General features: G+C 43.6%; 1 protein-coding gene across 4 annotated transcripts in view; it reads left to right on the forward strand.

Annotated features, from left to right (window-relative positions):
- Positions 1-242: 242 nt before the first annotated feature.
- Positions 243-26,032, forward strand: part of FNIP1 (folliculin interacting protein 1) — a 69,450-nt gene continuing 43,660 nt past the window's right edge. For 3 of the 4 annotated variants that reach the window (XR_010072892.1, XM_063348953.1, XM_063348955.1), the window contains exon 1: positions 243-429. Coding sequence is in view for 3 of the 4 variants with exons in the window: in XM_063348953.1 (XP_063205023.1) it covers positions 341-429 (89 nt within the window). In the remaining variant the exon portion in view is untranslated. Of the gene's footprint in view, positions 430-22,452; positions 23,479-26,032 lie in introns of those variants that run through there. The other variant, XM_063348954.1, reaches the window with a different exon arrangement.

The following is a 26,032-nucleotide window of genomic DNA, read 5'->3' on the forward strand; positions in this document are numbered from 1 at the left end:
ATTTTTATAAAATCGATCACGCTTTTTTTTTGTTTGTTTGTTTTGCTTATATCTCTGTGATGGGTTCGCCTTATGTCCTAAATACTATTTTGTAGATGTTTGTTTTTTCTCGGTTTAGGGCTAAAACAAGCCGCCTGTCCCTGCTGCGTCCCCGCCCCTGGCCCCGCCCCCCGCCATGGCCCCGCCCCTCCTCCCCGCCCCGGCCCCGCCGAGTGACTAATGTCTGTCATATGACTGTGACACCGAATGGAGTCGGGCGGGTGGAACTAGCCGCGGCGAGGGGACGGCGCTGCGCGGAGCCCAGCGCCTCGGCGGCGGGGGCCAGCGGCGGCGCCCCAAGATGCCGCCCACCCTCTTCCAGAAGCTCTTCAACAAGAAGCACGGGCTCATTTCCCCGGCCAGGGACGCCCGCGACGACTGTGTCTTCAGGTAACCGCTACCGCGGCCGCCCTCCTCCCCTCACCCGAACTTCTGCGCCGAGTTCCCTGCCGCCCTCCGCTGCCTGCTCGGCAGCCGCCCGTGCTGCAGCGGGGCCGCTTGGCGCGGCTCCCCTCGGCCTCTCGCGTACCGCTGGCCTCGGGCTCCGTCCCCCGCCCCGCCGCGGGAGCCCCCGGGGCGCTGAGGTGCCCCGGGCCCCTTAGGCGGGCGCTGGGCGGGAGCCCCCCCGGGGCCGCCACGTCGGGGACGCCGCGCTGTCTTCCCTCACGGCTGCCTCCCCTCCCGGGGGCCGCCTCTCCTCACGGCCGGGTCCCCTCACGGCTGTCTTCCCCCCTGGTGGTGGCGTCTCCTCAGGGCTGCTTCCTTTCAGGCTTTCTTGCCCCTCTCCTGGGGGTCGCGTCTCCTCACGGCTGGGGTCGCTCCTGGTTGTCTTTTCCCCCCCCGCCCCGGGGGCCGCCTCCCCTCGGTGCCGGGTCCTCTCACGGCTGTCTTCCCCCCCGCCGGGGGCCGCCCTGACGGGAGGCACGACCTGGCCCTCAGGAGAGGCGGCCCCCTCGCAGCGCGGCCCCCCCGCAGCGGAGCGGGGCTCAGCTCCATCTCGGCCCCGTCGCCGCCTTCCTGTCGGTTTCGCCTGGTCACGATCGGCGGTGGGTTGTGGGGCCCCGGGCTCCCCGCGGGGATGCTGGAGGCCGGGGAGGAGGGAAAGGCGCCATTCCGCTTGAGGCGGGCAGGCGAGTGGCCATCCCCGGGGAGCAACCTCCGAAACGTGAAGGAATGGGGGGAGAGAAAAAACGCGAAGTTTTGGCCGCTGCCAGGAGAGGTGTAGGGTTTCTCGTGAAATTTGTCATGCTCTAACCGCAACAAAACTGGATCCGCCGAGGGGTGCCAAGCACAACACGGGGAGGCCGGAGGAAGGCAGCCTTTCTCCCGCAGACCCTTCTCTGCCCCCTCGGCCCTGGGGTCGCGAAAGCTCTCGGTGGGGTTTGGGTGGGGGCTGTGGTGCATGGTCCTGCGTGGGGACTTGGTGCGGGGAGAGGCTTCCCCCAGCACCGGGGCCTAGGACTTCCCCGGGGCCTCCTCCAGGGTCGGTTAGCTTGGAAACAGGTAGTTTTTGTGGCTGTGAAATACACGTTGTTCCACGAGTGGATCATGATTACGCTGGAAAGCAACACGGTCCCAGCACTGGCTGGCGGCGCGAAGAGGTAACCTGCAAAATCATTTTAAAGCACAGAGTTTGCGGCTTGGATGCAAGTACAATGTGCTTTATTAGTAAGAGTTACGTACTTCTTGAAACACTTCTAACAGTGTGGTGACGCTCTCCTCCCACCCGCTGCCTCGAAATTTATTGCCTGCAAATGACCGGCCCTTGGGTTGCTCTGTGAAGGGAGATCTCTGGCTGACGGGCTTAATTTTATGCGGTGGGATATTCCTTTTAGCTGCAGTGATACAATTGAGCAATTTAGATGGTTAATAGTATATCTGCGGTCTTTTAAGCGTCACGGTTTTCACAGAATATTGATGGCTCTTTTTGTGTCCTCATAGAGTCAGGACACAGTCCTGGACACTACCTGAAGTCCAGAGCTTTAACTGCTAGCATGTGCCTTTAAAAGACACTGATCACAGCTGCTCGCATACCTCTCCACTTACTGTGAAGGTGGTTGCTTTTTTTAAGTGATTTTTTTTTTTTTAGGAGACAAAACGTTTTAATGATGTCTGTGTCATCTTATTTTCTAAATCAGTGTAATACTGGGATCAGAACCCTTGGTGGGGAAGAGGCGCTAGGACTGCTCTGTATCACTGCCCTGCCTTTTTCCCCCTGTTAAGTTGTTCGTTAGTGATGGATTTATGTAGAGTCTCATGGCTCATTCAACAGCTGCAGTGCAGACCCTGGGGCAGAAATGTGGGGATCACGCCTGTGTTGAAAGGAGTGATAGTCCCGCAAGTCCTCTTCTTCCCTCTTTACCTGCATCGTTCTGTGCCAAACTGGATGTGAAATTTAAGATAGGTCACTCTGCTCTTCTCTCCTCCATTCATGTAGTGCTGTTTCATTTTGTGATGCGAACTGTCAACCAATAATTAGTGAATTTGCAGTTATTTTTTTTGGCAGACCCATGGGTAGAAAATTCCGTAGGAGACTGACGGCTCTTCTGACTAAGGCCTTGGGGCGGTGGGAGACCTGGCTCTTGCTTAGAAAGCCAAGTATCATTTTTTGAAGACTAATACAGGTGCCCTCTAGGCATGTTGCCTAACGACTGCTTTCATTTTCCAAATGGGGTTAAGTCTTTAGTTAATCCTCACTATGTATGGTCTTATCAGTTACTGGTGAAACTTCTGGATAGTATGCAAAATAAAGACTGTTATTTATTACAGCTGGGTCTTTAGAGGCTGGAAACAAGCACTTTGGATTTTTAGACTGTTCCTCGTTCCAGTAAACCTGAAGGCAAGAGCCTCATCAATTTCAGTGGAGCAAGGTTTTGTTTATGGATTGATATATTATTATCTCTCTATATTCTAAATAACAGAACACTTTCCAAATATTCTGAACGTTGTTATTTCTGTCTTCACTTTGAAAGCTTGGTCCTGTTACTGAGGAGACTGTGTAGAATAACCATGAAAAAAATACATACATTCTCTTAATATATTTTGTGAATAATATGTACTTAGAGGAAACTCCAACTACTCTGGCAGTGACATCAGTATAGCAGAACACTTAAGGATGATTTTGATGCTCATTCTTTTTTCAAATATGAATATATTTTGCATTTCTGTCAGGCTTATTGTGAAAATTTACCAGGACGTAAATTCTACTTCATCTGTGCTTACACTGCTTCAAAAATAAAATTATTAATACTTTTTAGGGGAAACATATTTTGTTTAGTTGTTTGTTTGTTTGGGCTTTTTTTCCTACTCTTTCTTTCTGTGCTGCGAGTCTGTGAAATTTATGCGTCTGGGTTTAGCCAAACTCTGTGAAATCCTTCAGAACTAGGTGCTGGAGGGGTTAATAGTTCTAGTGATGTGACCAGTAAGTTAGCAACTGTAACTTACCGGTTTGCCTTTCTTCTTTTTTTTTTAATGTATATATAAAAGCAGATTATTTTACAGAGGGAAATCACAATAGATCTACTACATGTTGGTATCTTAGCTCTTCAGTTTAACACAGTGCAGTGGGCAGGCTTGGTGCTTTGTCTGAAATATCTCAGTACAGCTCGACTTTCACATGGTGAAAAAGAATGTTCAGAATTTTAGTGGTACAATCTATTTACAAGAAACACAGAAACACCTGCAAGTATTATAGAGAAGAGACAAGCCCTTAAGTTCCAAGGTGTAGAGTACCCGCTGTCTACTGCAAATAATACTCACGTGAGTGGATTTTCCCTGAGGGTAACTTTTACTATAAATAGGAGCTCTTGGCCGTACTGTAGCATCTGGCACTGGTGGCTGCGGGTGACAGGAGAGCTCAGCCCAGGCTTGGGCTCTTACAGTTATTAGGAATATGAGATTTCAGGTATGTTGTTTTCTAGAATTTTAGAATCAAAGTATTGCTGTTGCAAAATTACACCGCTGTTCACACCAGTTGTGTGCCATGCATGTCTAAAAATGTATATACACTTTTAAATAGCAATTCAGTGATCCTTCCTCCAGAATTTTCTGATCAATTTCCCCAGTAAAATGGAAACAATCTTACAAAAACTTCCTTAAACCAAGCAGAAGCAGCCACACATTGCTAAATATTATGGGGGCACACAAAGTATTCCACTGCAGATTTACATTACTGACTGGCATAGATCCTGATTTTTAGCTACTATTTATTTTCTGGCTTTCTAGGGGTCTGCTTCAGTGCTTTGGAGAAGAGGGAGCTGCCGAACCACTGATAACCAGCTTTTTGTTCTTCAAAATGGGCTCAGTAGAATGAGCCCAAAGCTCAGTCAGGCTTTGTATCTTTGTTGTTAAGAAATGTGGGCAGTATTGCCAACGGTAAATACAGCTGTAAGGACTGCAGCAGAGTTTTTGCAGGAGAGTGCGTCTGTTGAGATAGTAATTGTGCTTGGAGCAATATTAAGCTGTTACAGAGGGAGAAGGATGGTCCTGTAATACTGAACTACAGGACTGGTACATTTTGGGGTTGTATGTAGGAGGGAAACTCAGTGTTTCTTTCCATCTTATGTGTAAAGTTCAAATACTTGTTCCCTTATATCTCTAGACATTCTTCCCACCTAGCTGGGGGGTGGGGGGATTATTAATTAGGAGGGGTTTTTTACACTACAGCTCAATAAAAGTTTCAGTGTCTCTCTTTTTTTTTAATCTAGGGAGCTCTAAAGAACCATCTCACCCTGAGGGGCATTCCACCGATGTTTGCAAACTCTGTTTTGCTCTTGTTAAAGCACCTGTTGTAGAGGTACAGCTGTGTGGTAATTGTTCAAGCTTGAAAGAACCCCTTCCAGTTTCGAGTCTTACCAGCGGCGTGGAGTATCTTTGGGCACATTCTTCCTTTAGGGGTTTGCTTTGGTTATCTGGGTATTTCTGAGGACGAGCGCAGCTTTCCAAGTGGGAAGGTACAGGAATAAATAACTTTAAACACTCTTTATTTATGGAGAATTGTTGGTCATCCTGGAAATGTGCTTTCTTTGGGTCTTTCTGTAATATGTGCTGCTCCTTTATTGGGAGAATAGATTGCCAGGTTCCTGAGATATGAATAGGCCTAAGGCTGTCTGCAAAGTACTGTTTCCTGAAATCTGTCTAGGCAAGTATCCCCCATCAGCCCAGACTCTTCTGTTCTCCGTGGCAGTGACTTTAAATGGTATCCTGAGATTTGTTTCCTTTCACATAATTTTTGGCAGCAGGATTCATCAAGGGAATTGCAATAAACCCAGTGTTGGAAATGGGTAGCATGATGCAAAGATGCTTCATGAGCCAGTTCCTCTGCAGAGCTATTGTTCTTGCACAACAAAAATGTTATATGCTTTCTTACAAAGGCATAAGTGCTTCTTGAACCAGGAGCTAATTTCTTGAAATAAACTGTGAAGAGACTTGGAGACATCTAACGACATGTAGCTGGGGACTTTTTAAAGTGGAGGCTGGAGTAAGGTGAAGGAGGAACATGAAAGTTGTCTTTACATTGATTTTCCAGTCAAAGTTTTACCCACAAAACTTCTTGGTAAGTTTTCGAATTATTTCTGAAGGTGGCTAGCATTGGTGACGTAAATGATGTGGTATTGTTACAGGGACTGTTTTGTGTTTGTTCCTCCTGTGCTCAGAGCAGGGGTAACCACCACAGATTGCCATGTTGCTTTCCATTTTTAAGGTACGCCTTCATGAGATGCCAAAGGACTTCAGAGCCAGTGGTGTCTGGACACTGTAGTGTCATCAAACAGATAAAAACACTGCCAAAATTGTTACTGAATTTACCTTCCACAGCAAACAAGGTATCCCACTCCACCCAGTCAAAGGCTTTTCTGTCAACAGCAGGTAGCTTTGTGTATAGCAAGGCTGAGCCCAGGGAAACAAATCTCTTACCAAGCTCGTGAGCAATACAGCTAGTGAATTCATTATTCTAACAGCACCGCACAAGGCTTTACAAAGCTGTTCCTCAACAGCGCTGTCAATGTGTCAAGCTAGTCTGACCAAAACCTGCTATTAAAGAAATAGTGTGTTTTGATATTTGTTCACTTCTGGCATTCTGCAGGTCTTTCACCAATAAAAGTAAAACTCCTGGAATTTCATCATCTCAAAGTCTATCTTGAAAAAGAGCTTTAGCTGGACTTCGTTTTGTAATAGCTCCAGCTTTTCATCTTTTCCAGTAACCTGATGAATTTAAAATGCTTTTGTACCATAATTTTTTAAGACCATTCAAATTCTTAAACATCCAAAATGTTCTTTTGTTTTTACTAAGCTAATTTCTGTCCTTTAATGTCCCTTAAGTTTTGCTTTTTATAAAAAAATCCATCTCTTCTGTAATATCTCTGGAAAAGTTTTTGGCTTTTTGGTTGCATTCATTAGCTTGAGTGTAGCAAGTTCTAATATTTCACTTTGATTTATGTGCAGTTTTCTCTATCACTATGATGACTTTGGCCTGTATTTTGAAATATATTGCTGTTTTCTAAAGTACTTCTTTTTGCCAAATTCTGTTTTGCATTTCCTGTCATCTGAGCTTTTATGTATCTTCCAGTGCTTTAAGGCAACTTTTATCTTGGAAGCAGAGAGATACAAATTAATAGGTTCCAGTAAGTACCTGTGGAGCACAGAGAAAGTTTTGACAATTTCTGCTGAAGGGGCCACTCTCCAAGCCCTCCTTCACACCACGCTGTAGGTCTCCTAGAGCTTCTCCAGGTAGGCATGTGTTGCTGCTAAAAGATCCAGCAAGTCCTTGAAAATTTGCTAGCTCTGAATAAGGCAACGCTGCAAGCCGGGTCTGGACAGTGCCTGAAGGAGCTGCAAATCAGAGGGTCAGTGGTCCAGCCGGTGTTTGTTACTTAGTTGTATTATTGTCGTATCCAAAGGAATTAACTTGAATCAGTACTCCCATCATGATAGGTGCATGTGAACACAAAGAATGACCAAATAATTTGAAAACCGTTAGGGTGCTTGTGCCTACCTGACTTTGTGCTTTGGAAAATTTTCCTCTGCCCTGGTGGGAATAGACCCTGCCTAGCCATCTCTACAGTGGAGTGGAAAAGCTCTCTGCTTGTTTTTTCTCTACTTTTTTAGAAGGAAGTAAAGATACAAAATGAGCTAACACACAGGTTAAGGGTCACCCTTATTGTCTTGCATACTGGCATCTCCCATGGTGGTTGGGATTTGCGGTGACTTGAGAACTTGGCATCACGAGGTTGTGCTGCCCTTAGTTGACACCATGAGGTTGGTGCTGTCAGCGTGTGCTTGGCTTCCTCCCAGCCTGCAACATCGCTTCCTCCCCCTGGGATGGTTGTCTGAGGATGGCCTGCGGTCTCTTGCTGCCCTTGGAAGAGTCATTTTCTTGGTTCCTCTTCCAGCTTTTCAACTCTTTCCTCTAAGTCAGAAATCTTTTTGAGGAGAGGTTGGAGTGAGTGAATCACATGATGCCTTTTTTACCATTGGGATCACCGCTGGTTAGGTTTTCAGGCCGTGGTACTAGTTTGGATCTTGACAGCAGATCAGATGAATCCCTTGATTTTACTTCGAGTTTTTCTTGGATTTCTGATGGTGCGTGCCAGACAGGTGAATGTAGCAGTTTTCCCTCTGGAAGGCATGAATGTCTGCTGTCCTCTTCCCCAAGGGTTTGACCCAACAGAGCTGAGACAAACCCTGCTCCCATGCTTGTTCTATGGAGACAGGGTGAGCTGGCCTATCATCTCAAGAATGAATATGTTGACTTCTTGACATGGTTTCTGCGTGTCTGAAAATGTATGTGTAGCTATACTAGAGTAAAAATGCTTCTTTCTACTTGGATTATGCTGGCAAGTGTTTTAAGAAGGTTCTTCTGCAGATTTAAGGGTACTGGTTCTCCAGGTGAGGTCATGGGGGTATGAAGATGTGTCAAGAGCATGGGGTGTATGTACCTGTTTGTCCACTGTGAGGTCTTCTCCTTTTCTGAAACAATTCCACCATTCGTTTTCTGGTGACTGAAGGCGTATTTACATCTCTCATGTTGTAAACCTTGCTCTCTTGAGATGATCAGCTCCTCTGGTTGACTGATGGATTGTCTTTGCCTTTTCAAAGGGGTTTATCCTTTGCTCTGCGTATGCTTCTGAGTTAGTGTATGCTTATGGTGACAGCTTGGATGAATTCAAGCTCCTGTTCTGGAATAAACTGGTCCAGTGTCACTTGGAGCCTGAAACTTGTGTTGTAATTTTGGCTGACTGCTGGAGGTGACCACTTTAGAAGCGTGTTTTACGAGTGGAAAGTAACGCACATGGTGGTTTCAGAGCCTGTGTTCCCTCCTCTTGCTACATCTGGAGCAGAATGTCTGCAAGATCACATGTTCGTGAGTAACGTTAGGAAAAATGCAGAGCTCAGTTGCACCAGCAAATCCACAGTGTGGTTGTGCTGGGCTTCCAGAATCAGCCAAGAGCAGAATTTGTCTCTGAGGACTTGAAAAATTTTGTGTTTGTGGTATAGATAGAGAACCTTAATCTATAAAATATCTGCTGGAGGAAAAAAAAATTATGCCCATTAAAAACAGGAAGTAATTTTAGTCGTCTGTAAATGACTTGCTAATGCACCAGCTACTCTACCTTACAGTGAGTAGTAACAGAATTCAGGTATGGGAAATATTCCTTTGAAAAAACTCATTTGCACAAAATACACATGCGATTCTGCTGTGCCTAAGGAATGTGACTATAATGATTACATTCAAAAGGGGCAGTCCTCTCTGCAGGATTAATCACTTATTTCTAAAAATACATGCTCAAATGTGTTCTGCTCCGTAGAAGTGTGAACGGTTATTATGTAGTCTTTGTATCAAAAAGGATTTATTTATTTTTACAACAATGCGTTGTGCTGTTGCTTAGTGCTCAACCGAAGCTTTTAATTGAGGTAATTCTGCACATTTGCGTAAGAAGTATGACCTTTTTCTTTTCTGAAACCAATAGCTTCTGTAGATACTATTATTCAGAATACAATACACTACAGAGAAACTTGTTCAAATGTGTGAATTGCAGCACAAAATGCTAAACAAGCTACATATAGAGTTAGAGCATTATATAGAGCATTAACAGTGCATGCATATAGCATTCATCCATGAGTACAATGTGTTTGTACGAAGTTTTCCGTCTTTTCTGAAAAAGTAATTTCATAGCTCTTATCAAGTGGTTAAACTTTTGGATTTAAGCAGTTTGACTGCATGTAAAAGCTCTTTATTTTAAACAGCTTTGCCTGACGCTTTTGGGGTGATAACCTGGGTATCTTCCAGCTTTTATGTATTATCTGTCTTTGAAACTATGGCCTTGGAAGACCCCCCCGTTTTGTACAGGTGAAGGACTCTTTGCAGTGAGCCCAGTGTGGCTCAGTAACAAGCAGCTCGGCTGGGGACACCCCCTGCCCACTTCAGTCTGCACAAGTGAACACCCCAACAATATTCCGTGCTGGATTGTAGCATTGAGCATGGACCTTTGCTGAAAGCCGTGATCTTGAAGAGTGGAAATGATCTATCACACACGACTCATCTGCTTTGTTTCTCCAGGATGTTTCCACAACTTCGTCAGCAGTGATTTTGGCCTAAAATAAGTAAAATACATCATAGAAACAATGGTATTTCCTTTACTACAAGTACTGTTTGTGCCCTGTGTGTTCATGGCATTTGATACACCTCTGTATCTGCGTGTGCCTCATTAGCAGTGTCTTCAAATGTCTTTCTCTTGCTCCAGCCCAAATGTCAACAAAATGTAAAACTTCCAAGAGCACCACAAACACTCTACCCTTTTAGTTTGTGTGATATATAACTGGAAAGAAATGGGAGCCAAATTACAGTTCTCTGCCATCTGTTTTAGTTGATAAATGAAGAAACTTTGAGCTCAGTTCACCCCTGACTTAAGGTCCTGGCATTGTGCCTATTTAAGCCTGAGCAGTATCTTCACCCCAGTTCCTGTGTCGTTTCCCAGTTAAGGAGAGAGAAGGTATATTGTTTCTTTGAGCATTGCCCATAGGAGCAGTTGCTTTGCTATATGTTTGCTTTGGTTTTTATTTTGGCCTCAGTACCTGTGGAAACGGTGGCTCACGCAGCGCTGCACTCAGTCTCGTGCTCCCCTCTTAGTAATTTCTAAAGCTTTTGATCAGCTTCAGTCATCTGTGGTGGAGAATGCGAGAAGTCCGAGGGAGATGAGTTTCTGTAACCTTAGTGAAAATCCTGCACGTGCTGTTGGGTGCCTCCTGCCCATTAGTACCTGGGAAGCTCCGACTTGGCTACACCTCGTTGTGTTGCATTTTCCAGTGGGCAAGTCAGAGGGAGCCTGGGGACAGCCAGAGTACAGGCATATTGGAAGAAGACGGTAGACGTGTGGCTTCACAGTTTGCTCAGGGAACAGCTATGCGTGACCACAAGAAAGGCCAGTCCTGGACTACTGTGAATACTAGAATATAAAAATCTTTGTTTGCTGCATTATTCCTCTTTCTAGGCAGTGCTAAAATATACACTATCTACTACATACCCACATTTCTTTTGCCTCATGTGCATTCCTTGCACAGCTTTGTCCCATGGAAAAAACAGTCCTTCAAAGATTGTAGACTCAGGATGTAGTTTGCCATGTTTTGGGGTAATTATGAAAGAGGATGGTAAGTCAGAAGGAAGTCAGAAGAAAGCAGTTAGCTGAGAAATGAGCTATCAAATAGGAATGAGATTCTTGTTGGCGGTTTTTGCCCGTCTGAAGGCCTACCTGGAAAATGTTCATACCATGTGAAGAGTTGCTCGAATGGTTTGTTTCCTCCTTTCATGAAACTTGATACCAGAAATTGGTAGAAAAACAGTGTTAGTTCAGGTGTTAATGAAAAATAGGTGCAAGTGATAAGCTGTGTGGTTGTGTGTGCAGAGAACAGAGGCTGCAAAACATGGGGTGAGCGTGCTCTTCTTCTCGGAAGCTTGTTCTTGTTGACATTATCTGAACATCTGAGAAGCTAAGGAAGAATTCTGCCAGGATTTTCTTGTTCCTACAGGAAAAATAACAATATTACCCTCTAAGACAGAGTTAAAGAAATGCCTCAAATGTTAGGACGGTGAATTGGCTTACAGTGCTAACAGTGTGTCTATTTAAAGACAGCCCAAACTCTGACATATCACTTAAATAGTCAGACAGAAAAAGGTGGTTGGTTTTTTTTCAGTACTTAAACATATTTCGGCTGCTGTGAGTTACTGGAAATTACTCTACTTTCTTAGTAGAAAAGGAAATTGTTCTACTGACAGCATGAAGGGCTAATAAGCTGTGAAAATAAGCATGTTGGTTTCTTAACTACGTGTATTTTCTAGTCATACAAGAGATGCTAATCGTGAACTCATGACCTCTTTTTTTCCAAACCAGACATAATTAAAAAATATATAAAAAAAAAAATCAAAGCCATTTAAAATAAATTCTTATGAGACTGTAACAGAATTATATCTTTCTTTAAACAGAAATGTTTATCAAACCTTCAGATAAGCAAAAATACCACTTTGGGATGAGACTGATTTAATTTACTTGCTTTAAATTTAAGTGCTTTTTTTCATGGTATCTTGTGGCTGTGATGTTAAAGTGAATTACTTTGGTTAGTCTGAAAGTATCTATTTTAAAATGTGTCATCAGATTTTCTTTTTCAATTGAAGAATGTTCACAGAATGGCTAGAGAGCTTGTGTTTGTGTGTTTGGCAAGACTTTTTTTTTCACTTTGGGGTCAGAAAGTAAGAAACTGGGTATTAGGTTTTTTGTTTATTTGGGTTTTGGTTTTGGATTTTCATTGGGTTTGGTGGTTGTTTTTTTTCTCCCCACCTGGATTTGGTATGTATTCATTTAAAGACTGGTCTTTTCTATTAGAAGCCAGCAGGACAAATCAGGTAAATTACACTCGAGATGACATTAGTCCACACCCACACTGGAGAAGAACCCATGCAAGATAAAATAAAATTCTCTAATGGCAATTGTGTAAACTTAGAGTAGTTGGAAGATCATTCAGCAGACCTTGTTCAGCAGTGCTTGATGTTGTCTTTGTAGTAAGGTCTTCTGTGTTTCCCCCAGCAGTGAGATAGATGAATTCAGTATATGCATACACTATGTAGACAGACCTAAATAGTTTTAATATAATGCTGGACAGACTTGTTTGCTTCTTAGATCAGAACCATAGTTCTAAGATTCTTGTGGTGGGTTTTAGGGGGGTCATAGATGCTGCATAAGCCAAGGTACGAGCAACAAAAGAGATGGAGAGATTTTGAAAACTATAATCTTTATTTTCTTTCACTTTTTCTTGTCCCTGTGTTTATCAGTGCTGTTTATATCAGTTTATCAGGCCCTAGAGCGGCTGGAGACCACCACTGATGTATCTGCTGACGGAGAGAAGGGGCTGGGGATAGGAGATGGTCTAGCTCCACCTTCTGCACAGCGGCAGTAAAGCAGAGGGGAGAGGGGTGCAGTGGGCTTTTATTTGGAAGTTATAACGTGAGGAATGACAGCTGCTAAGTACAAAAAATAAGAGTCAGGCTGGAAACGCTGGGTGTGAAGTGAGCATAATGAGTATAAAGTGGCATTTTAGCATTTTCGAGTTGCTCTGTGGTCAGAAGGATAAACAGATAGGTGTGCAAGTGTAGTTGGGAGCAGTTGGATGGTGCTGCTGTGATTTAATGCATACGTTTTACAGGATTATTTCTGCTTGGTATTCCCTGAGCCTTGTAATGTTCTCCCTTATCATCACTGCCCCTGTTGTTTGGTGCTCTGCTTTGGAAACTAGTATTTACACACATGCGCACACACATAGAGGAAGAAAAGGGTTAAAGCCCAGCTCACTTTCCCTTCCATTTTTCTGTTCTCCTCTTAGTTTTGTCCTGTCTGAGACCTGCAGTGCTGCCTCTCCCTTCTGAAGGTTTCCCCTGGGTGCTGTACCATCCCCTCCTCCTCCTGCCACAAGCAGTAGGGTGCATCCTGTTTGGGGTTACTGCTGTGTCACTTCAGATGACATGCGCTAGCATGAGAAGGGGAAAGGGAAACGAAGAGCCAAGTGAGCGATTACTTTGCCAACAGCTCCTTTCCAAAAAAAAAAACCCCGACAAAACAACCCAGTCCGAAATGTCCTGGTGGCATTGACAGCTATTGCTGTCCAGCACGTGAGCTTTTCTTTCCTGTTGATGCAGCAGAATAAATAGCCTCATGTGGTGCTGTTACTGGTTCACAGCAGGACACCCACAGCACTAGGCTTCTTCCATTTTCCACATCTTACAGATGCTCATGTGGACGGACTGAATAAGGGGAAAAAGGATGAGGCAAGAAAATACTTTTGAATGAGAAAGCAAAGCTGAGTCTGCCACTCCATAGGAACAAGAGGAAACAGTTAATGTTTTGGGGTTTTTTTTGTCATGTTAGACTGCGGTACATGAGCTACAGAAGATGCAAAAGCTGATCCTGAGTGAATCGGAGCTAATTGGGAAATAGCTCATTCTGCTGCAACCCCAGGAGAGTCCCTCTGGGAGACAGTCAGGAGTTGCCCCAGCCACATCTGTTGGCGACCCCTTGTTGGCTAGGAGTATCTGCAACTATGTTGTCACCAAAGCCATTACCACCAGCAAAAAGGGGTTTATTGAACATACACTAAATATATATATATATCTTGATTAAGTACAACCTCTCCCAGTGGAACAATGTAGGTTTTATCAAGGGTTTCTGTTGATTCTGTGAGCTGTGAGGCAGAGCTGGTTTGGAGTGTGTGTTCCACCTCAATCCCATGATAAGGAAGGCGTGTGTTTGGAGTGAGTTTCAGTGCTGATACCCAGGGAGGGCATGCCGAGCTGAACCTGTAATTTCTTTATCACAAGGCCAAGACTTTAACAGTAAGAAAAGCTGTGTGGGCACATAGGGGCTGCTTTCAGCTGATGCTCAAAGCTTGCATGTGTCTGGCTTGTGGAGTTTTCAGTAAGACTTGACCAGTTCAGCTGTTCTGCAGTGGAAAATCCCTCTAGATGAGTAGTTGTGTTGAAAAGCTTGTTTTATTTAATCATCACAGGGCAATGGCCAGTCCTACACTGTATTTTCTGTTCCTACCAGTCTCAGAAACCAAAGACGGTGAGCATGTAGTGAGACTTAGAAAACTGAAGGGGACAGCGTAAAATGTGAAAGTACAGAGTTTAGAATGACAGTGAGCAAAGCACTCTAGTGCAAACCCAGTACAGCACTTGGTTAAGCTTGGCATAAAGACTGGGGAGCTCCGTTAGCTGGCTGACAGCTAAAAGCACCCTAAAGTGCTTTGGTGAACCAGATATTTGGGACCTCACAGTTTTAGTGCATTTGTTTGTTGGCTGTTCCATTATCTGTCAGTCTGTATTTTTTTGCAGATACTAAATGAAGTTGTATGGCCATGTGGCTTGTTCAAGCGATTTCTATTTGTCCTCGTGCCCTTATGAGTTACATAAAAGTGAAGTCAAGCAATGTCTTTAGTGTCTGCTCTATATAGATCTACCTGAAATAGTTTCAGGTCACCTTTGCATGCTTAATTTGGAAAACAGTTGAGCAGCATGACTCTTGCCTTGGAGAATTGATCAGTCTGGGCTCCTCACGGTAGTCTTGGGGCTCTTGCAATATCTACGCAAATCAAGATGTCATCCCTTCTGCAAATTAAGTAGGGGCCCGTTCAACTTGTAGAGCCAGTAAGGGAGGGATGTTCAGTCCACGGGTTGGAGACAAGTTAGGAAAGTCTTCCCTCCTGAAAAGCAGCTGTAGGATAGATCCAGTCCACCTAGATATTCATTAATGTTATTTGGCAGATCTGTTAGTGCTCCTAGTTGTTTCTGATTCAGAGCCTGGCAGTAGTCTTGGAATGCAGTGACCTTCCTGGTTAGCAGTTCTGAGGGTTAACTAAGGGGGTTGGTTAAAGGCTTCCAGGCACAGAGCTGTCATGGAAGCAGGTAACCGCTCTGTGTGCGGAAAGGTTGCAGAGTTGGGCAAAGCATCATGTAAGACTTTTGAAGGTGCTGGAGGATGCTTAGATCACAAGTGACAAACACACTGGTGTCAGACAGGTGTTGGTTCACAGGGAATATCTATCATTAGCACTCATGGGATATTGGTATCAATGAGCATCACGTATGGATAGACCAGACTGGGATTTCGTTCCATAGGTATTAATTTGTTATACTTGTTTATACAATCATCCTCTGTCTTTAGTTCGCAGTTGTTCCTGTGTAACTGAGACCTTTTTTTTGTGAAATCTGAGGGGGGAATAAGACTGAGTCAGCGTTCTGCTTAAGCCATGTGCTTTACTTTAAGTATGTAAGTAGTTTCATTGCTCCCAATGAAACTGCTCATGTGCTTAGCATTAGGCATGTGTTTTAAATAAGTTGCTGATCCAGAGTCTAATTTTTTTTTTTTTTTGAGTAAAATCTACATAAATGAGGAGGGTAAGACTACAAATACACAGTGTTTAAAATGCTACAAATCAAAGGTTTAAGGTGGTATTCTTCAGGAAAAAAAATCTTTTGGCATTTAATGCATTTTAGTGACACACTGAGCTTAGATGTCACCTTTGTTGGAAAAATGATCATCATCTGTTAATTTTATGTGACACTCTTTATAAATGACCTGGTAACATAACAAGCTAAAATTCACTGTAGTCCTCTACAACACCAGGCTTTAGACTGAAAGCAGCATTTTGGGATTATCCCTACATCAAACCTCAGCTGAACTGAGTACATTTAAATAATTGTCCGCCAGCTTTTCCCATTACAAAGATACACAGTTTGTGAAATTGGTTTACCATGTGCTGAAAATTTATTTGATATTTTTAAAAGCCTGTTGCTATGGCAACCGGACCCTATAACAGAAAAGCTTTTTGGTAATAAGAAGGCTAAGAAATTTTGTTAATGTTCAGGAAAAGCAAAAGAGCTTGTATTCTTTTTTTTCCAAAAGCAAACAAACCAACCAACCCCAGAAGAAAGCGTGATATCCCGAAGCAGCTTGCACCCGGATTACCAGCTGGAAGGGCACACCCTGCTTGCAGGGCTTGCACTGCAAATGCTCACACTGGGCTCAGCTCTTATGGTGGAGAATAATCTGGAGTTCACGAGCATCTTGCTCTGAAATCCTTGAGATGGTTTTTGTTTTGTTTTGTTTTTTTATATGGAAAGGTTGAAGTGATTTGATGGTTTGGCTTATGGGCAAGGAAACACGAGTTCTGCTTCTCAGAACTGGATGTCCCCTTTGTGCTTTGCTAATACAGAAACTGGCAGAACAGGCATTACTTTTTCTTTGACGTTAGGGCTTGCAGCCCTGTTTCCTTGTGTCTCATGACTGAGTGAATCAACACCTAATTAAACAGTCACATGAGGGACAGAGTAAAATGCTGCTCAGGCACTGATCATTGTGAATCTTTGGAGAGTAACTACTTACATCTGTCTTCCTCCTTCTCCAAGGAACCCTGAACAGCTGCAGCTTTGCTTTTTTTTTTTTTATTATTTTTTTTTCCAAGGGAAAAAAGATCACGTAGACCTCAGCTAAAGCACTGCTGTCTGTGCAGATAAATGAGACCTGGGTAGGGGAAAGAGAAGACTTGGAAGTACTGGGCAAAATCTTGAGAAATCAGAATTATTTGAGTTTGTGCAGGGGGAGACTTAGCTGAAAACTTGAAGCTGTAGTCCTTGTGCATTTGACACTCCTGGTAATTTAACTGAAAATGTCAATGTTGGACGAGGAAATACAGTAAGATCTTCAGACTGGTCTGGAGGGATTCTTGGTATTTTTAATATTAGTTGTAATTCTTTCACTTGCAGCACGCTGCAAAGGGTCCATAACAATTGCTTTCCATCTCTGAGTGGCAAATACTTGTGTGGAGATTTATTGGGCTCTCAATTATCACCCAGTCACAAGTGCAGCCACCTTAATCAATTACACGGACGTGGCCTACAGCCAAGGAATGCTCAAATCCCCATGCTGCCTGCTCATGCTGTATGACTTTCACCACCAAGGCAATATTTTTTCCCCTTATAAAACTCACGGAACAAGTATTACAGGATGTTTTAATCGGCGTGAGCAGATGGCTACCTCCACCCTGACCTGGCAGTGGGCCGTCGGGGATGTGCTGGGCTGTGCAGCGGGTCTGCAGCAGGGGGTTTGATTGCCCTCATGGAGGTAGCAGTGGTTTGGGTGCTCCATGGTGCAATATCTCCAGGCCGAAGATATCCACCAGGGGTCATCCTGGCCTGCCTGCTTCAAGGCCGGGGGGGTTCGGGGCTGTGCTCAGCCCAGGAGAAAGCAGGGTCACCCGCTGCCTCCTGGCACCCAGGGCACAGCATTGCCCAGCCCCACTTGCCCATCCCGGCACAGCTCATTAAAAAGCATGCCACAAAAAAATGCAACTGTTTACATTCTAGTCTTTAAAAAGTTATTTATTTCTTGATATATCTATCTGATAAAAAATAAATGCTTATTTAGATGTGTTTACTCGGTGCAGAAATCACATGGCATGTCAGGCATAGCTCGAATACACTAGCAATCTGTTTATGCACCTTCCATCTTTTATTTTTTATATCTCCTGAAGTAATGTATTGAGAATCTCAGTTTTCACTTGTGTAAAAGGAAGAAAACTGGCACAGTCCTTACAGTTGCTGGGAAGAGCATGAAAATAAAAGCCTTAAAGAGTCTTTAAGCTGAAGATAAATACAGGGAATTCAGTGTTTGTCTATTAAAAAATGAAAATGTCAGGATTCCTCAGCCAATGTACTTTTGTTACATCAGGAGTCATTGAAGGGCTTATTATTAATATTGGAATTGATAGTACTAGCGGAGCTATAGTGACCCCGCTAAGATGTCTTCATTTTCATGGCACCAGAGTTCTTGCAGTCAACCTTGACTCTAATATATCTTCTTTTCATTGTATCCTCTATTAATATCTGTGATCTCCTAAACAAAAAGCAGCAATTCACCATTCAGTTACCTAAGCAATAAACTTTGCAGTTGATACACCTAAGCCTGTGAGTTTGTCTTTGTTCTGCGTCTAGCACTGTGAAATGGTCACTTTTTTATCATAATAGTAATTCTCAACAGTGGTAGCTCAGATGGAACGGAGATGCTGGTTTTCATGGGCAAAGTTCGCTTTATTGTCTACTGGAAACTCTCGTGTGTCGGGCAAAGATAGATGCTGCATGTCACTGGGTGTCATATTGTCATTCACATTTAGAAGAGGGGATGGAAAACAGAAGTTAGTTTTATGTGTGGATTTAAGGATTGAAGAATCTATCTAGACATCCCCAGAATTACACAACATTAAGGGGGAGACTTAAGACTTCCCCCCACAACCCTCCTCTGCTACACTAGATAATTCTGTGTGACTGTAGAAAATTCTTCATGTCCACCAACTGTTTATGTGCAGCAAAAACGATTTGTATTGGAACTTTTTTCTTCTCAACTTTTCATTAAACACACACAATAATGAACTATTTACACTTTATTTTTAATAGCCACAGCAAAAGATTATTCTGCTCTGCACACCCGAGAGTGCACAATAAAATAACTGTTTGGCAGGGGGAAAATGCCCTGTTGTCTTGCAGTACCAGTTGGTATTATGGAGGTTTGTTCGGTGTCTTATTTATAGTAGATTGCACTTGGAAATGTGATACAAAACAAACACCAATGTTCCAGTAGCTTAGCCATGCATCAGATTTTTACTTTGATAGTTATTTTTATTTTAAGCATCTCTTATCCTGACTTGAAAAAATTACAACAGTGAAGGGACAGTCAATCTGCTGAGGTCTCAGCATCCGCATTCTTAAAAGAAAGATAATGTTCCATGTCGCACCCTCCAGGAATGCTCCCAGGCAGATTTGTATTTATGCTGATGCTCCTTTACAGACAGTTTATTCTAGTCATGAGACCTCCTCTTGCTGCTAATGAGAATCCTGTGTATGCAGAGTTTATAAACTTTGGTTCTCTGTTGATCTTTTTTTTTTTTTTTTTTTTTTTGTACTGCATATGAAAAGCACTTTTTTTCGGTATGTAAAAAATCTGGTTTCCTTTAAAGAAAATGGGGCCTGGGTGTGAAAAACCTGCAGACTGCTTGCAGTCATCTTTCGCATCATTTTGGCTCTTGCTGACCTTTGGCTGGGCTTATGTTTGTGTGTGTATATCTATGGTGCGTGCAGGTATGTGTGTGTGCTCCAGTTGTATACGGAGGGTTTATGCTTTAATACTGTCCACTCTTCCTCTCCAGCAGTGTGGAATTCAGTGGGATTTTTTTTGCAGGCATACAAGAATGCACAGAAAGCACATTTTTTAAAAAGTCTAGCTCAGTGGTAATCCTGCTAAGGCGAGTATTTTGTGGAGAAATGGTATCCAAGTATTTCTAGTCATATTTCAAATAAAATCCTAATTGGTTTTCTCTCTTTTTCTCTTGTGTGACTTCCAGCTCCTACCTTTGTGCATTACTAAGCAATAAACATTTCTTGGCCAGTAAGCATACTAGCTCTTTGTTGTGTGCATTTACAGCATGTGTGAGGGAAGCCTTCTTTCAAGACAAAGACTAAAAACACTTATTAAGGCAGTGGAGAACAAAAATGAATAATTTCATTACATTTTTAGCTTGTGGCTAGAGCAAACTGTTGTCTCCTTGGTTTAAAACCAGATGATTTATATCCAAAAGGTGCATGTGAGCCTTTGCGGCAATTCTAAATGTTTTCAGAAATGCCTTTGGATAAAATGAAGAACGTAACTCTCTCCGGTGCTCTTTTGTTTTGAGGAATTTTTTTGGTTTATGTGTGTTTAAGAATGAGCTACAGCCCCAGTCTGGCATCAGGGACTGCACAGAACCCCTTGGGTGGGATGTACCTCATCCTCTTCCCTGTTAAATGCGGCTGGACACCATCACCCATGTCTTTCCCATCTGCAGTCAGATGGATATGCATGGATGTGCATGGAAGTGCTCTCCCAGGATCTCTCTGGAAGGTGATGGGCTAAGGCAGGAGATTTTGATCGCTTTATTTTTTGAACTTAAGTGTTTTTCTGAAGCTAGATAATATTATCAGCTTTGATTTCTGAGTTCAAATTTATACACACACACAAAAAGCCTGCACCCTTTCAAAGAGATGAAGAGTATCATATTCCCTGCCAAAGCCAAAACTGCCTAGGTGGTAAACGAGGGACTTTGGGGCGGGGGGGAAGCAAGCTGCCTTTCTGCAGATACCTTTCAATGATAGATGCCATAGGCCTATTGCAAACCCCATAAAGCTTTCACAGCATAGGTTAAAATAAGTTACTGTATCTGGAATACAACTAATATTGTAATTACAGCTTTCTTACTGCCCAGTGGCCCATTTTGGGTTTTATTTTTATTTCCCCCCCCTAGAAACAGTGCAGATAAGCAGTGAGGAGGAGTGGCTGAGGGGCTGTGCCCCTCTGCACTGCAAGTTGCTCTCAGTTGAGCAGGGGGGTTACATTCTGCGCACCCACCTTGCATTCCCCCATCCCTGCCAAGCCTGAACCGTCTCTGAGCATGGCTTTGTGCCTGCAGCTGGCAGCCAGTGGGTTTGGATTTGAGTGCAAGCTTGGACCCAGGTTTAAAACACAATAGGTACACCCTGGTGTGACAGTGACATCTCACTGTCCTCAGAAATTTAGAATCAGATGTTGTTTTTTAAAACTTACTTCATCTGTTGCAGATCAGTAAATCGGGTGTTCACTGTACCTGGATATACATCTACAGAAGAGAATGGTGCATGTTTAATCTTAAAGAGGCCTGAGTATTTTCTAGGATGTGGGAATGGTGACTCTGTTTGAACTAACACTGAGTATCTGAAGTCCTTCCTCAAGCAATAAATATTCACTGATCTGACTAAAGAACTACTTATTCTCCATACGCTTTGAGTCCCTCTCTATTTGAAGGGAAATTCCTTCCAATATTTTTCCTCGGCAGTTGTTGGATGGAGGTTGGCTCTGCTTTCAAAGCACTTGTCTTCAATATGCATCAGGTTACCCTGAGGTAAAATGGAAACCTTAGATGTTACTCCTGTAAATAAATGTTTACATAATACATTGCACTGAACTTCTCACCATTGCATGTCTAAGAAAAAAAGGTCACTTTTGACATCAGTAACCTTTAGAGAGCGATGCCTTTGCCACACAGGTAAAGAAAGTTACTGTGCGCAGCACATTCTTTTCACTAGATCAAGAAGGTAGGAGAGGTCAAATGTTATTGCATACAACTCCCAAGGCTTGGCATTTTACGGTTTAAAGGCAAGATTTGATTTTAAGGCATGTGTCCTGTAAACAGCTCTTGCCCAGTTTTGCTCATGTGAGTAATTCCATTGAATTCCCTGACACTAGCCACGTATGAAAGGCTAAGTCTATAATGTATGTCTGTGTGGGGTCAGGACCTTGACTCTTGATTTCTAAATGAGAAATTCCCTATAAAACATTCAAGGTCACAAAAGATAGTGGATTTGGATTTTGAACCAAGTAAGTATCTATCTCCTAGTTTTACTGTGGTTGTGTCAAAACACTTGCCCAGCATCAAACGTAAAAATATTACCTTCCTATAAGTCAGCAGCAAAACTGCTGTTGCGTCAATAGATTAAGGATTTCTCCCTGAACTTAATCCAGCAGACGTGTAGCAGAAGAGGTGTTCTCTGGTGGAATCCATTTTATGGGGTCAAAACATCATCCAGGCATGCTGGGATTGTTGGGTCTTGGAACCAGAGCCCATGAAGAAGTCCATCAGCTCACCCACTCTGTGATACAGGGGAATCATTGGGAGCCTTAAACTCTGTGTTGTGGGATGCAGTGGAACAGGATGTCCTGATGATAAATGGATTTTTGCTGCCTTTGTTTTTGAAATACTGGCAAACCCTGTAGGTTTTCAGGCACTGAAAAAAACTGAAGTAGTAGCTATGATGCTACACTCTCCTGCCTTTATGTATTTCTTGATCTTTGTCCAAAGATAATACAAAATTAATAGTATGAATTATTAGCCCCACATACGCCTGTGACAATACTTGATGGCTTTTAATGTGCACTGCTCTTTTGGATGCCTGGTTCCTTCTTCGCTTCCCTGTCCATCTCTCTCGCTCCTCCCCCACAATTTAGAGAAAAAAAGTTCTTTAAATAGAAAGCTCTTTGCTTTTGTGATGTACCGGGCAGCCGTCCTAGCATGGCCCGGGTTACCACAAGAGCAATCACGAAACCTTGTTTACAGCTATCAGATCGGTCAGGATTTCTTTGTGGGCATTATTTCACATACTTTATTTTATTTTTGCCACCCCTAAAAAAGCCTATATATTGCCATCCAGTTGTTTTGCATGCTCCTGATGCTTCACTTGTAATATTAATGAGCCCTTCCAGGGCATACAGTGCTTTCTTTGTTCTTATAGGAGCAGCTGGGGAGGGGGAGTGGGTGCTGCGGCGATGCAGGGAGCGGAGCTGGTTTCACTCAGCCTGCGGACACGCCGGAGGATGGAGCACCGGCGATGCCAAGGCAGGCAGTGAGCATCGGGAGCTGTAGGCACCTCTTTCCCGGCACCCATACAAACGAGACCCCCGTGTAGTTAAACACTGAAGGGCCTCTGTTTTAGGGGCGACATGGTGCGCAGGGGTGGGCGCTGGGATTGGTGGCGGCGGATGGCGGCTCCAGGTGGCACGCGCTGACAGCTGGGTCACATGATGGCTGTCAGCGCTGGCTCTTCCACCCCTCTGCCTCCGTGCTCCGGGGCTCCGGCACAAGCATCCCGTCGCTTCCAGGAATGTAAAGGCTGGGGGTGCAGTCTGGAAGGGGGCTGCCTTGCTTTGCGTCTCCCCCCTCCCCCCCAGCCTCTCCTTGACCGAGCAGGCTGAATTCCCGACGGTCGCGGCTCGTGGAGGTGCAGGACGGCAGCCACAGTTGCCAGGGGACTTGGGTCATGCGACTCAACTCCGATTGCATTCGCTAGAGGAGGAGGATAGATGGGACTGACATGTATGCTCCGGCGGCTGCCAAAGCAGCACTTAGCTTCCTGATGAATTAGATTGATCTCCTCTGCAGCGATACCCTGGAAGAGACAGAGGAGCGGGGAAGACGGGAGATATTCACTTGAGCAGAAATCCCGGGCTGTGCAAGAGAATGGAGGGACAGGATTTGGGTTATGAAACTCCAGGGCAGTGCAAACGCAGCCTGGTGCAAACGCCTATACTGGGCTTCAGCAAACTGCGTTCTTTAAGGTGGTTTTTGTGATCCTGTTGCTAGGATTAAGCCTTTTGCATTGCAGCATGGAGAGTCTTTTGTTTGAGTTAAATTCAGACCTCTTGATATGTCACCTGACAGTCTTGTGGTTTTGGATGAATATGGCTCATTGCTATTATTAACCTGAGTTGGCAGCCGGGCACAACAGGAGTTTATAGGGATTTTGAAAAGTGGAACTGCTCGGGGGACAAAGATGCTTCCCAGGTACAGTCACTGCACAGTTCTTGAGATTATTTTAATTATTTGAAAGCTTAATATTTTCACTGTGGTGAAAGTATTTCTCTTCCAGAAATGTGAAGCTTTATTTATGATTCTTACAATTGTATGTTAAATGGCATAATGTATTTTTTTCCTGAATTGCTTCTATCTTTTACAGTTTTGCAAAGGGAAGTGCAGTCTACTTGAATAGTATAAGACCTTGTGTTCAGTGCTAGTGAATTTAACTGAAAGGAACCGTGTCTTGCTTGTGTGTGGTTTGGGTTGTTTGTTTTTTTTTTATTAAAACAGGTATTTCAAAAGAGCACAGAGCTTGCGTGTGTGTGTGCATGTGCGTCCATATGTTTGCATGCATATATGTGCTTAAATCAGCTAAAAGCTGAAAGGACATATGTGAAGTAGTCCCAGAAATACTCTACGAAATTACTAATTGCAAATTCTGAAGCCATGTGAAATACAAAGTTCCTCAACATGCTACATGTCTCTAACAAAACCTTCCAACCTACTTATTTTCAATATTGCACTCCAGATTATGATTAATATGCTGACTAGGCTGCACCTAACCTGTATATATTATGTCTTTTTGCTTGTGGAAAGGCATCTGGCTCATGTATTGGATTTTAGAGCGTAAATTAGCTACCTTAACGAGAGCCAAGTGACTTGGTAGAAGGGAGAAAAAAATAAAAACAAACTAAAGTCAGCTTCATATACAGTTAAAGAATTGGACAGAGCCAAGGACCTTGGAAGCCAATTGAAGTTTAGGTCCAAGTTTATTATACTGAGTGTGAAATATCTGGCTGACTGAGTATGTGCCTGGTGTACAATATGTGCTTAGTATAAGCAGCAGAAGTTTCCTGGAGCTCAAGTCGTGCAGCTATTCAAGGTGAGGATTGCTAAGCTGGTAACTGAATGAGACAGATTTATAGATGTAGCATGGAGCTGACCTCTACAGTGCTGCAGTGCCTGTGGACTGTCGCCCTCCTTCAAGAAATGAAAAAGGGGAGGCTTGGGTTTTTTAAAAAAAGAAACATTATTTCCTTGGGATGAACCTTAAAAATATAACTGCTACAAGCAGTCGCCCAGCGCGAGTGGTTGTCCCTGAGACGATCCACCATCTCTCAGTTCTTCCAAGCTGCCCAGGGTACAGGTCCTTTGACTTCTGCGAAACCCCAGCTGAGGTCACAGTGCTAGAGGGCAGCGTCATCCAAAGTGCTGGGTAAACTCCTTCACAGTCGATCGTCATGGGCTCCCTCTGTGGCCTTGGTCAAGTCACAAACGCCAGTTTTGTCTGCAGAATCAGCAGGCGTTCGCCACAACAGTCGCACAACCCTGGAGTGACCTCAACTCTTGTAAAGACAATTATCTTGCAAAATTTTTTCTAAGTATAAGCCCTGTGGTTTCTCTGCTTCAGGGATCTTCTTCCTCCTCATAGCCTTATGGTCATGTTATGTCAACAGCATTTAAATGGAATCTCTCACTGAAAATGCCAACTTTGCAAATCAGCGATGCAGTCTGGGTCATCCTTATCACAGGAATACCAGTAAAGTTCTTTGGTACTTCAGGTGTTATTATTAAAAAATATTGAACATGGCCATGCCACTTTACAAAAGCTCTGCTAATGGATGGTCTTCCAAAGCTGGAAGCATCATTAACATGCCATATATGGCTCTTTTCATTGCTTCCAAATTAGTTGTGCTCTTTCAGAAGGGCGTCTTTGTACAATAATGGTCAAATAATAAATGAATAATTGAATTGCAGTAAGAAGGTATTAAAATACCCTCTCCTTGTGTCCTATATACTCAGCTTTGGTTGAGTCTTCTCAAAGCTAAAAGAAAAAAATCCAGTAACAGATAATAGAAATGCACGGAGGAATTCGGGCAGGAGAAGGAATCCCTTGTTGGAAAGAGCATCTCAGTAAGGAGTGAGACATGTATGATGTGATGGTTGGACTAGGCAAGGACAATTTGCCTTCTGCTTCTGTTCACCTTTCCTATACTACTATTCCAAATACTACTAAGTTTATATGTACAGGTGAGCGTACACTTTGATGGGAGTGTACGTGGAGATAATCTGCATCTGAAGTATTCCAGTGCACCCAGTGGAACAGTCTCATATTTACAATGTAAGTTCTTCAAAAGAGGGGCAGTCTTTCTGTCCAACGCTCGTGTAGAAGTTAGCTGGGTCTGAGCACTGCTGTAACAACAGCAGGACACGAAGGGGATCATCTGCAGGAGTTAGAGATAAGCGCTGGGGATCCCTATACCTCTGTTCTCATGCTCATCTTAACGGGAGTGAAGCAAGATGTTTCCTTCTGTGCAGAGCCCCGTGAGGAGGGCACGGGGCAAGGTGGACCCGCCGTCTGCTCTGCCCTGGCTGTTGCTGTCAGCCTTTTAAAAAGGTGCTAACATGAAAAACACGCAGAACAGATAAGCTAGCATAAACTATAAATATCATTTGCGTAGATGCATTTAAAAATAGTTGGAAGTGATTCATCACCAGGCAGTTTTTATAACTGTGGGTAACATGATGTAGGAAAACAATA

This window comes from Chroicocephalus ridibundus, chromosome 11 (genome assembly GCF_963924245.1).
Source record: "Chroicocephalus ridibundus chromosome 11, bChrRid1.1, whole genome shotgun sequence".
NCBI classification, from domain to species: Eukaryota; Metazoa; Chordata; class Aves; order Charadriiformes; family Laridae; genus Chroicocephalus; species Chroicocephalus ridibundus.